General features: G+C 43.5%; 1 protein-coding gene across 1 annotated transcript; it reads left to right on the forward strand.

Moving 5' to 3' along the window:
• Positions 1-1,087: 1,087 nt before the first annotated feature.
• osgn1 (oxidative stress induced growth inhibitor 1) lies at positions 1,088-11,439 on the forward strand. Its single transcript, XM_041950255.1, has 8 exons — positions 1,088-1,251; positions 7,208-7,270; positions 8,324-8,460; positions 8,610-8,801; positions 9,149-9,240; positions 9,495-9,694; positions 9,795-10,135; positions 10,291-11,439. Exons 2-8 carry the CDS (start codon positions 7,213-7,215, stop codon positions 10,909-10,911), a joined length of 1,641 nt encoding a protein of 546 aa, XP_041806189.1. The 5' UTR covers positions 1,088-1,251; positions 7,208-7,212; the 3' UTR covers positions 10,912-11,439.

The raw sequence follows: 11,439 nt of genomic DNA on the forward strand, positions 1-11,439 counted from the left end.
ACATGTCCTAAACAAAATACTAACTAAACAATACACTACACTATTGACACCACAACACATTAACAAAACAATGCACCAATATGAATGAACTGCCATGTGATGTAACACACCGCTGGCAGCCATATTTGAGGAACTCATCTGTTTGAATTGCAGACAGTCAGTGAACCGAAGACACCTGAGTAACGTCTGCCTGTTTTCTGGAACCATCTTATTGATTGTATGAATAAACGTGTTTTTGACCTGAGCCTTTTAAAGAACCGTTTTGTTCATTTGGTTTGGGTACAAAGGGTGTGCATCTTCTTCATGCACCATAGTGTTTTTACAGGATTAAACAGCAACAACAACAATGCTTTTGATTTGTATTGCATCTTTCGTACAAGAATTGCAGGTCAAAGTGCTTCAACAAAGAATCACATAGATAGAAAATTAATGTAAAATAAGATCAAGAATAAAGCCCAACAGATAATAATGACAACAATAAGGATGGAAATTAAAGAATAACATGTCTCATTTTAAGATGTGACATTAAACGTCAGACAGAAATTGAAAAAAAAAAAATCATTTCTTGAGGGGTGTGTTGCTTCCTGTTGTCAAATTAAACTACTGAATATAACCAACTTTTTTTGTTTTTAAGCACTTCCTGTCGCTGGTTTGTTGTTTCATTTTTTTTATTCTGATTAGCTCATTATCTGTAATTAGTTATATCATAACCACAACAGTGATGCAACTCTACTTTTGACAGACATGCACTTACTTGAGTAAAAGTTCAAAAGCGTCACAATAAACGTGTATTTAAACCATTTATTCCAAAAGTAAAAGTACTCATTATAAAGAATGGTACATTTCAGAATGATATATGTATATAACATATAACTGAATAATTATTGATGCATGAAAGTTTATATTTGCCTCCGTTACGTCATCCTTGTGCCGTCCATCTCGCGCTCATAAACGATCTTTGTTCCGTGCGACAGCGCGGGGTAAGGAGGGGAAAGGGTAGGGGGGGGCGGTGATTGGCTGGCGGGCTGGACTGCCTGGAGAGATATATAACGCGAGCGTGCAGCTCTGAGCAGCATCTGGACGTTTGTGTCGCACATGTGCGGAAGGAGCCGAATAAAAAGCGACGCTCGAGACTGCGAGATGAGGGACTGAGAGGCGGCAGAGGGAACGAAGATAAACACAATCCGCTCTCTTCGGAAAGGCTCTGAAAGCTGCAGGAGGACCCCGAGAGCCGCATCACTGGAAATACCCGTGAGTAACCTTCGTGTGGAAACCGCACCGCGGTGCGTGAAGTGCATGCGGCAGCGCGTGCGGGTCGGACGGCTCCACATGAGTCAGATGTGTGTCGTTTCAGCAGGATTTCTGCTGCGGGTCTCTGTCCTCAGCTCACACCGCCGAGATGTGAGTCACAGGGCTCACCGGCGGGTGGGCGGGCTGCGCGTGCACACAGGCTTCTTCCATATCCAGCCTCACGGTGGGAGGACTGGGACCAGTGCTTCCTGCGCAACGTGGAGCAGTTCTCCACATATTTTAATTGAGTAAAAGTAGCAGTACTGCAGTCTGCTACTTATGCAACTTAACTTGAGTAAAGCTGCACAAGTAGCATCAAAATATAGTACTCGTTAAAGTACTCGTTTTGCAGAGAGGCTCATTTCAGAATAGTGGTCGTTATTACTGGATTATAACAACTGATGCATTCAAGTGTTCATCACTTTACTGTTCTTTATATGCTTCTGGGTCGCTTGATATATAACAATATACAGTATAATCTATAAGGAACAAGTAGCTGTAGGCCTCAAATAAATACAGAGGAGTACAAATATTAATATTTGCCTCTAAAATAATGGGAGCTCTTCAGTTTTTGATCTGGTGCTATAACAACGTAGATGTTTTGCATGTTTTCTACAAGCATCAAATGTAAAAATACACATTATCTAAAACGGCACCGTTCTGAGTGTTGTTATCATTCATCATGCATGGGAGTTTAATTATTACGGCAATAAGGACTGTGTGAGAAGCATCTTAACATTGTCAGGTTGGAGCTAATTTTATCAGCTGTATGTAACACATGTACAACAATGCATCCTGTTTTACTAACTGAATATGTTTTACATGTGAAAGAAAGTAAGTACAGCTTTAGGGTAAATTCGGTGGCAGAAGTAGTGAAGTAGTGTGTGTACTCAAGTAAGGTACAAACACACCAAAACTGTACAAGTACAGTACTTGAGTAAATGTACATAGTTGTATTCATTTTAACTCTGAATGGAGCTAAATGAGTATTCACAGTGAAGCATGAGAAAACAACAACAACTCTTAGATATTCTGAGAAGCGACAGTTTAAATCCTCGCCCAGTTTCTTTGGGATGCACAGAGACGTCTGTTAGGTGTTTGCACACTGTAAAATTAAGTAATTCAGCGTCCTCTCTGGGGTCCAACAGGATAATTATCACATCAGTGGTTCCGAACCTTTCAACAAGCATCCTCATCGTCGTTTCTGGTCTTAGTGTGGACGTGAGCTGTGAGCAGTTCGGTGTCACTTTCCTCCTCAGATCCTTTTATTTGAAGGTATTTTTACAGGCCTGAGGATTTAAAAGTGCTCTTTATTCCACAGGGGCTAAAATTAGAGAAACTCTAATAAAATAAGATATATTTTCTGTCGATCTTATTATCTGATCTAGTTCAAAACCCCCAAATATTCAGTTTATAATCATATCAAACAGAGAAAAGTGAGAAATCCTTGCATGAGAATCAGGAACTGCTCATTTTATCTTGCTAAATCATATAAATGTTAATGTCCTTGTATGTTTAATGCTTTAATATTATCTTTATTAGACAGTTTCTGTCACCCCATGCTGGTTTATTAGGTTTGTAAGGAATCATTTTGGCTCTTCTCTGGACGTTGGGCCCGTCCACAGATTCCAGCAGGCCTTTTGTCGTTCAGTGGGCAGATCGTTAAAATCTCATTAGCCGTCTGGCCGGTGCAGATGGCAGATGGGCGGGCCGGCCTCAGGATGATTTCAGACGCCGTCAGGTGCCATATGGAGCACTTCTGAAGTGTTTGCCGGCGCTCCAGACAGACCCGTTACTTAATATGAATATGGCTTGAATTAAAGGGATGTCTGTGTATTAAAATAACAGCAGCGGCGGGGTAAGACCCTGGGCTTTGCTATATTTACAGCAGAGGAATATGACTCCTGTGTGAGTCACATGGAGGACTCGGGCTGGGTCCTCTTAAACATTTTTTTCCACGAAACACATGTTCTATTCAGAAAAGAAGAGCAAAAATGTTCGTTCTATAAAAGAGGTTAAAGGTACAGTAAAGGTCACCGTTTGGTCAGCAGAGGTGACGTCAGGTCAGCGGCCTCACGGCGTGCCACTGGCTTTTTTCGCCACGCGAACCGCAAAATATCGAGTTAGCCGAAAAAAAGTCTTCAACTCGTGATTTAAATTCTTCATCTGCATCAAGGTCTCCCAGTGTGTTTAGTTTTATGCAGTTTGCGTGATTTTGTGAGCGTGACGAGCCGATCGCCAGACTGATCTAAAACATGGCTTGCATCATCGTCATCATTATCATCATCATCATCACAGGAAGTCAAAACATTTTGTGTGTTTGTGATTGTGTGTGATGATTGAGGCCTGGCGTAACAAAGTGCTGGCTGATTGCACGCACACACATATGTATACATCTTGTTATGTATCTTAAATGTTTATATTAAATTAATATATATGTTTTGTTATTATCATGGTATTACAAAAGAAAAAAGGACACTCCACTCACAGCGATTCTCTACGATTAGGCATCTCAACAGCGTTAATTTAGCAGAAAACCCAAAGTATATTATAAAAGTGTGCATGTCTATCAAGTAGATTTACATATGGCAGCAACACACACACATACTGACGTGGCGCACAGCAGAGGGGGCTTTCCTGTAACAACAGTAGCTGAGCTTGTGTTGCAGGAGTAAGCGTGGAGATACGTAACAACGCAACACGTGAAAACAGTTTCTGCTCTGGTTATCTTATTGGCTTCAAATGATGTTTAACGTTCACAGTTTCTCCTGACTGTCCCTCAATATTAAATCCTCCAACATTGCTCCGCCAAATTCAACAGGCCAACCAGCAAAACAAACGGTAAAGCGACATAAAAACAACAAAACTTACAGGTTCTGAGTCCAAGTTGCTATCGATCAATCCTTGAGCGTCAGCATTGAAGCACATGCTGCTTGTTTTGGCCTTGAATCATTTGGAAGTAAAATGCGCACGTGCAGCCTAAGTACAAGTACAGTCCAGTTGTTGTGGGGACTTTTCCATCAAGTTGAGGTCTTCCTGTCTTGGATGACGGGAGTGGATGACGACTTCCGTGTTGCTTCTTGCAGCCAAAAACAAGAGAAACTTGCTCTTCCACATCTTCATGTTACCAGAATTGGTGTTGAAGAGTAGTTTGTGCATGCTATTGCAGCTGCAGTAAAGCAAAATTTTTAATATGCTAAAACTTTTATCACAATCATGAAGATGCATATTGTGACTGAACATTAACAAGGCATACAGCCAACCTCTGGCAGTCACGCCTGGACAATGAGGGAAGAAGTGCTGTGTCATGCTATCATGGGTGTGTTTTTAATAAGTCAATCACGGTAAACGGGTGCAGCTGGAACTACGGTGTGTTGCAAACAAAACTGATAGACTCTTTGGTGTGAAAATCATTTTGGATCATATCTGAGAACCTGTTTGGCAGCTAGATTGCCTCTGGATGAGGTGTTGTCTGATTACACTGAGAAAATGCTTTGTTCAGCAACGCCATGTAAACAAGACAGAAAAGATACAAGCTGATGAAAAACAGAGTAATTTAACTCCGGTTTAACGCAGCATGTGCAGTTAATGCTCACAAGATGCTAACGAGATTTAACATGTCATCGCGAGAAAGCGAGCTTTGTCATCGTGGAGCAGTTTTAAAGCATCAGTCGCAGAAAAACATTATGATATAATTTCTCATTTTCTGCGCTGGAATGCGTGCATGCAGTTTTATTTCCTTTGATTTTGAGACAGTGAAGCCTTTTCTTTTTGAAAATGTCAACATGAAAAGTTTTGTCAGGGGAGGTGGAGGGTGGGGGGTAATTTGTGAGTGAACTGCTCCTTTAACCAACATGGAAAAACCTGTTGTTCCGCAAACACCGGATAAACGTGGCTCATCAATTTAGTTTGTTATTTATTTTTACTCCTTTTTTCGGCCAGTCGGCTCACCGTTTACAGTCAACATAGTCCTCAGCTCACGATGAAAACACTCCTATCACAGCGTTTCTGTGCTGTAAATCGGGGGTTGGTCACCTTTTCTTGGCAAAAAAAAAAAAAAAAAGGAAGATCCATTATCCTGTCACGTTAGTTACACGAGGAAACTGTGCCAGTAGGTCTGCACGTAGTCATGCACACAGTGTGTGTGTGTGTGTGCGCGCACTCCAGTAAACCCTTGAAACACACTCCAGTCCGGGCTCGCCGCCAACCTCTGCACTGTCCTTATGTAATCCCCTTTATCTCTTCCAGCTTCTCCCATTTTTTCCCTCACCCTTTCTGGTTCATTCGTTCCCCTTCTCTGCTCCTTTTCTCCTCCTCCTCCTCCTCTCTTTCTCTCTGCTGCTCCACTCTTGATTCTGCTTCATGCCCGTGTAAGCATGACTCTGCAAATTGTTAAAAGCGGCCGACACCCGCCGCCGCACCCGCCCATCCCTCTGCATGTGTGATATAAGTGAGCTCACGGTTGGCATCATGCTCTATATTATGTTACCTCTACCCCCTCCTGCCACCCAGAACACCTCCCACAAGTTGTTGCATTCAGCTGGGTTTGGTGTGGGGGAGTAGAGACAGAGAGAGTTTGTTTCTCTGAAGGAAAAATGCAAAACAAAGAGCCTTGGAAATTTTCGACTTGCAAATTTAAGCATTTCTATTTTTGCTGGTCGACTCATCACTGGGGTCCACTTAATATCAGATAATCAATTACGGCATGAATACTTGCTTTTAATCAGACACCGTAGTTCCTCATTTTAGATGCTTTAGATTATCGAGCAAATTCCTTTTAACTTTTAACATTTGAGAAGTTTCGGTTCTTTGTCATAGGAAAAAAACACATTTTGGAGAACAACATGTTTATATTTCTTAAAATAAGGTGTAAAAACATAGTAACGAGGTATCAATATAAGATTCAAGCTAATATCTCAACGTTGCAAGAGTCACGTTGCTGCGTCTCTGCTGCAACATGACGGCATGAAGATCAAAGATTCCCCCGATGCATTTCTGATACCCGGACACCTTTTTGATTTAGTCACATTGAACTTCAGACACGAGGCGCTCCTGTTTGTGCACATGCACGTTGCAGTGAAACGTGTCTGACTGCTGCCAGCAGACCCTGGAGCTGTTAGCATCCTGTGATAAGCTGAATAAACTGTAATGTGTGGCTGACTAGCTAATATCGATCACGCGATGGGTCCACGTTTCCAAACAAAGTTATTGTTGAAACTCAGAAAAAACTTTTTTTTTTTTTTGCCCTCAGTAAAAGAAATCTTTTAACATCCTCCGCATAATAAAACATAATACTCAAAATAAATCATGTGATGTTTCCACTGTCAGATTCAGTGTATTGAGTTAATCACAATGTCTGTAATGATGCGTGACAGGTGATACGAATAGATACCAGCTATAAAGTAAGAAAGTAGCAGCATTTTCACAGTTGTTTCATGACAATAAATAGTTAATACCTTTATCTTCCTCTTTCATCTCTGCCTACTTTTGAATACTTCACCCCTCCCTGAGGTCACACACACACACGCACTCTTGCTTTGTGTGTGGTTTTGAGTGTGTACATCATATCTTTGTTTACTCGAGGTCATGTTGCTATGTTAAACTGTGAAGTCAGACAGGGGAAGTATGTGTGTGTGCGTGTGTGTGTGTGTGTGTGTGCGCGTGTGTGTCAGAGGTCAATGGAAATGTACTGACTGACCATTGTGACTGCTGACGGGACTGACTGGGCAATGATTAACTCAACAATTCCCCCTTACTCTCCTTTTTTTTTTTACTACATTCTCAGTCTTAGATAATAGTTTGATAATTATTGTTATCAGACTATTTACTACTATGTACTACTTGTTATTGATATGCAAATTACATAACATGGATAATGATAGTAGTAATAATAATAATCATGTTTTTCTCTCCTTAGTCGCAATGGATCTTCATGATAAGGAAATTGTCCCCGGAGAGATTTTGCCTGTGGTGATCATTGGTAAGAAAAAAAAAAAACACACACACACACACACACACACACACACTATCAGGCGTCACATGCACATATTTATAATTGCACTTAGTCGCAGTGGGAAGAGAGGCAGCTGGATTTGCTTTGTTTAATAGCTTTAATTATGAAATAGCATGACGGTACCTGAATGCACCATTAAACAGCAGTTGTCCAAATAGTTCAGCTTTCTTAGCAGGTAACTGTGAAGCAAACTTGACCAACATTAGCAGAAGTAAGCAGACATGCAGTCCACTGTGAATGATCAACCATCTAAAGTGCAACTGGATGCAGGAAAATAGTTGAAAGTTAAGCAATTATGTGTAATATTTCTTTCTTATCTTACAAAAAAAAGGGGAAACTGCGCCAAATGTCATAGTGGTCTGCCAAAATATGACGAAGGAGGAGTTGTTTTGCCCCGCTGTGGAACAATGTGTGTGATACAAGCATCATAATTTCAGCCCAGGAAGTAAAACACAGAAGTGCTTAGAAGAAAGTGCTGGGATGAACAGTCGCACTGTGATTGCAACTGATTGCACACAGGCTGAAGGCTGCATAGCAGGAAGTGTTGACACAGCCACAGAAAGCAGTGGGGAAGCAGTGCACACAATCATGTGGTTTAAAGTGTTTGTAGGAGCTTCAGGATGCTCTTTATTAAACCTGTGTGTTCACAGTCAGTCAGGTTAGAAGCTCATCAGAAGGAAGAAGCGTTATTATCCATTGTCTCATTTTTTTTTAAACAGATTTAAGTTCGCAGACACATATCTGAGGTTACTGTTTTACCGTTCTAAAAAGTGAGAGTGTGAAATCCATTAGTCATTATGAGCAGGCAAATAAAAGTTTTTACTGTCCTATGTTTGGCTTCTGTCTGCGTGTTCTTGCTGAGTCATTGGCTCGTTGCATCAGTTGATATGTAGCATTCAAGCTTGCTGAGTCATCCTGCCGCCATGCTGCTGGGATGGTCAGTGAAATTGGAAACCAGTTCTCACTGAAACTCACCCCTCTCTCCCTCTCTCTCTCTTTCTCTCTCTTTCTGTTTGTCAGGTAACGGCCCATCAGGGATCTGTCTGTCGTACCTGTTGTCAGGTTACACCCCCTACCTGTCACCTGAGGCATCACACCCTAACCCTCTCCTGCACAGCAAGCTGGGAGAGCAGCCTCACCTGTCGCTGCTGGAGCAGGTAACACACACACACACACACACACACACACACACACACACACACACACACACTGCAGTAGGTTGTTTTTGTTAAAAAAAAAATAAAACCATCAATTCGATGAAGGACCATAAATGTTCCTCACAGTGCCTCTTGGCCTCTCTCTTCAGGACCTGGAGTACCTGTGCGAGGGGTTGGAGGGGCGATCGTCCAATCCCGTGGCTGTGCTCTTTGATTCGCTGCTGCTCCCTGACAGTGACTTTGGATTGGACCACACATCTCCGTTGGAATGGCGATACGAGCCGGAGCGCGCCATCCCTCACCTGGTGCTGGGGAAGGGTCCACCTGGAGGAGCCTGGCATGTACGTAGCTTGAATTATCCTACTGATCTATGGACGACAATCAGATCAAAACACAGAACAGGGATGATATGATCCATTAAACATGTTGGGCTTCAATATATATCTTTTTTTTTAAATTGGTAGTAAAATCATGTAAATATTAAATTTACCTTGGAATTGCCAGACATGCTAACATCCTTTACACAACACAGTCTTTGTCTTTGTTCACGACATGAAGACAAATTTACCTAGAACACTTTATGGTAATGTATGCAATCAAGCTTTGTTTGCCTTGTCGGCTGCATATTTGCACACACAGACAACTCAACATTTGACTGAGTCATTTTAATTGTGTGTGCTGTTTCCAGGCGATGGAGGGCTCCATGCTAACTTTGAGCCTGGCTAACTGGATGGAGCTTCCCGGACTCAAACTGAAGGACTGGATGAGAGACAAACGCAGGTCTGTCCACAGTCAATGGTACACAGTGACTTGCAAGACCACTGTGACAACCTGAGCCATAGCTGACAATTTGTCGCCATAACAACTGATTTTAGTTGGACCCTTATTCTTCCTGTGAAATTATTATTATTAATATCTTGTAAAACAATTTGTTAGCCTCGATCACATATAAAAAACCAGTCCTTTATTGTGTTTTCAACATATTATGTGTATATATTTGTATTTAAAGACATTTCATTTCTGTTTTATGTCAGGAATGTGCGAAATGACCGTGCCACACCAGCAGAGATAGCCTCCTACTATCAACACTACGTTTCCCAGATGTCTCTGGAGCAGAACTTTGCATGTGGGACCACCGTCACCTCGGTAACCAGACAGCCTGGCAGCCAGGATGGGGCGCCGCCCTGCTGGAGAGTGATGGGACTGCAGCGCAGAGAGGGAGAAGTGCTGGGAGGTGCGGTGAATTAAAACAGTCTTGATTAGTGTAATAGTATGTTGTTTCAAAATGAAAGATGGTGCCACATATTCACCTCCTGATTCCCTCCTGCCTCTAGATGGTTCTGTTTCGGAGGAGGTGCCTTTCTCCCTGCTGGCCCATAATGTGGTGTTGGCGACGGGGACCCACGATATCCCGGCCAGGCTAGGTGTGGAGGGCGAGTCCCTGCCCTTTATCTGCCACTCTTTCTGGGAGCTGGAGGCAGCCATCTCTCGCGGCGAGCTCGACCAGTCGTCAGACCCGGTGCTGGTTGTGGGGGCGGGGCTTACAGCGGCCGATGCGGTACTGGCTGCCCACCATCTCAACACGCCTGTCTACCACGTCTTTAGACGCTCTGTCACTGACCCTGGCCTCATCTTCAACCAGCTGCCCAAACTGCTCTACCCAGAGTACCACAAGGTGAGGACAGTTAGATACCTGAATCTCCTGATAGCTGATCATGTTCCAATATTCAGTAGCTTAATTAAAATGTTTGCGTTTCCGGACAAAAATGAAGAAATTTCACGTACATCAAGTTGCATCTCAGCTATGCTTTTCTGTCCTTTGGCCTCCAGATCCACCAGATGATGACTCAGCAGCAGTACCGACCGAGCCCTCCGCCGCAGGACCATGCTCAGAACCTCCATGACCGCTCCACCCCTTCTTCTCCTTCCTCCCTCCCTCCATCCTCCTCCACCACTTCTTCATCGCCCTCCTCCTACCCGGGTTACCTGAGCTTCCCACGTCACAGGGTGGTGGCGTTCCGACCCGACCAGAAGTGCGTTCTTGAGTCAGACTCTGGCCAGCGGACGGTGGTCCAGGTCTCCAAGGTGCTGGTTCTGATCGGCGCTCACCCCAATCTTTCCTTCCTGGATGACAATGGGCGTCCACTTGGTGTCAGCCCCAAGGAGACAATCACATGCCGGAGGAACCCGATCGAGGTGGACCCTTTCACAAACAATGTGGTCGCGGCAGACGGGCCCGGCATGTATGCCATGGGTCCGTTAGTTGGCGAGAACTTCGTCCGGTTCCTGAAGGGAGGAGCGCTGGCTATTGCTAGCGACCTCGCCAAGAGACAGGGGGAGGGATGGGGAAAGGAAGAAGGGGGTTTTACTGCGGACAGATTAATGGACAAGTGGGTGGACAGACAAGTTACCACACAGACAAAAGAGGAGGTTTGCGTTGTGGATTCGTAGCAGGTTTTGTGGGACTGGGAGGTTGAGTGGACTGAAGCAAACCAATCAACTCTGATCTGATCCAATGATGAATCTGGACACAGGTTATGTTTTCCAGAAATCACAGAGTAGCTGCTGGGTGTGAAACAGGCAGCAAGTGGACTTGCAGTACTGGGCTTGCACTGGTTTGGGTGGGTGTGATATCTTATTAGATGTACCGCAGATCTCATTGGGCCAAAAAGCCTCCAGACCTGAGACATCCCAAAGGCTAAAAAAGCAGCTTGAGAAGTATCAACAATACCAAATCCTGCAGAAATCAGTCGGATCTAAGTAGGAGAGATGGATGGAGAATGAGAAAGAGATGCTGAAGTGAAGGATGTGAAGGAAGAGAGACAGATGGTGCATCTGGCTTATAAAGTATAAAGCTTGAAATGTGCATGTTTACCAACTGGAAGCTGTTCTGGAAGCTGTAAACTCCGCCATGACTTCATGTGGGGAAAAAAAAAAAAACATCAATCCCTCTGGTGGCCAGATGATGCAACGACAACA

Source organism: Chelmon rostratus, chromosome 2 (genome assembly GCF_017976325.1).
Source record: "Chelmon rostratus isolate fCheRos1 chromosome 2, fCheRos1.pri, whole genome shotgun sequence".
NCBI classification, from domain to species: Eukaryota; Metazoa; Chordata; class Actinopteri; order Chaetodontiformes; family Chaetodontidae; genus Chelmon; species Chelmon rostratus.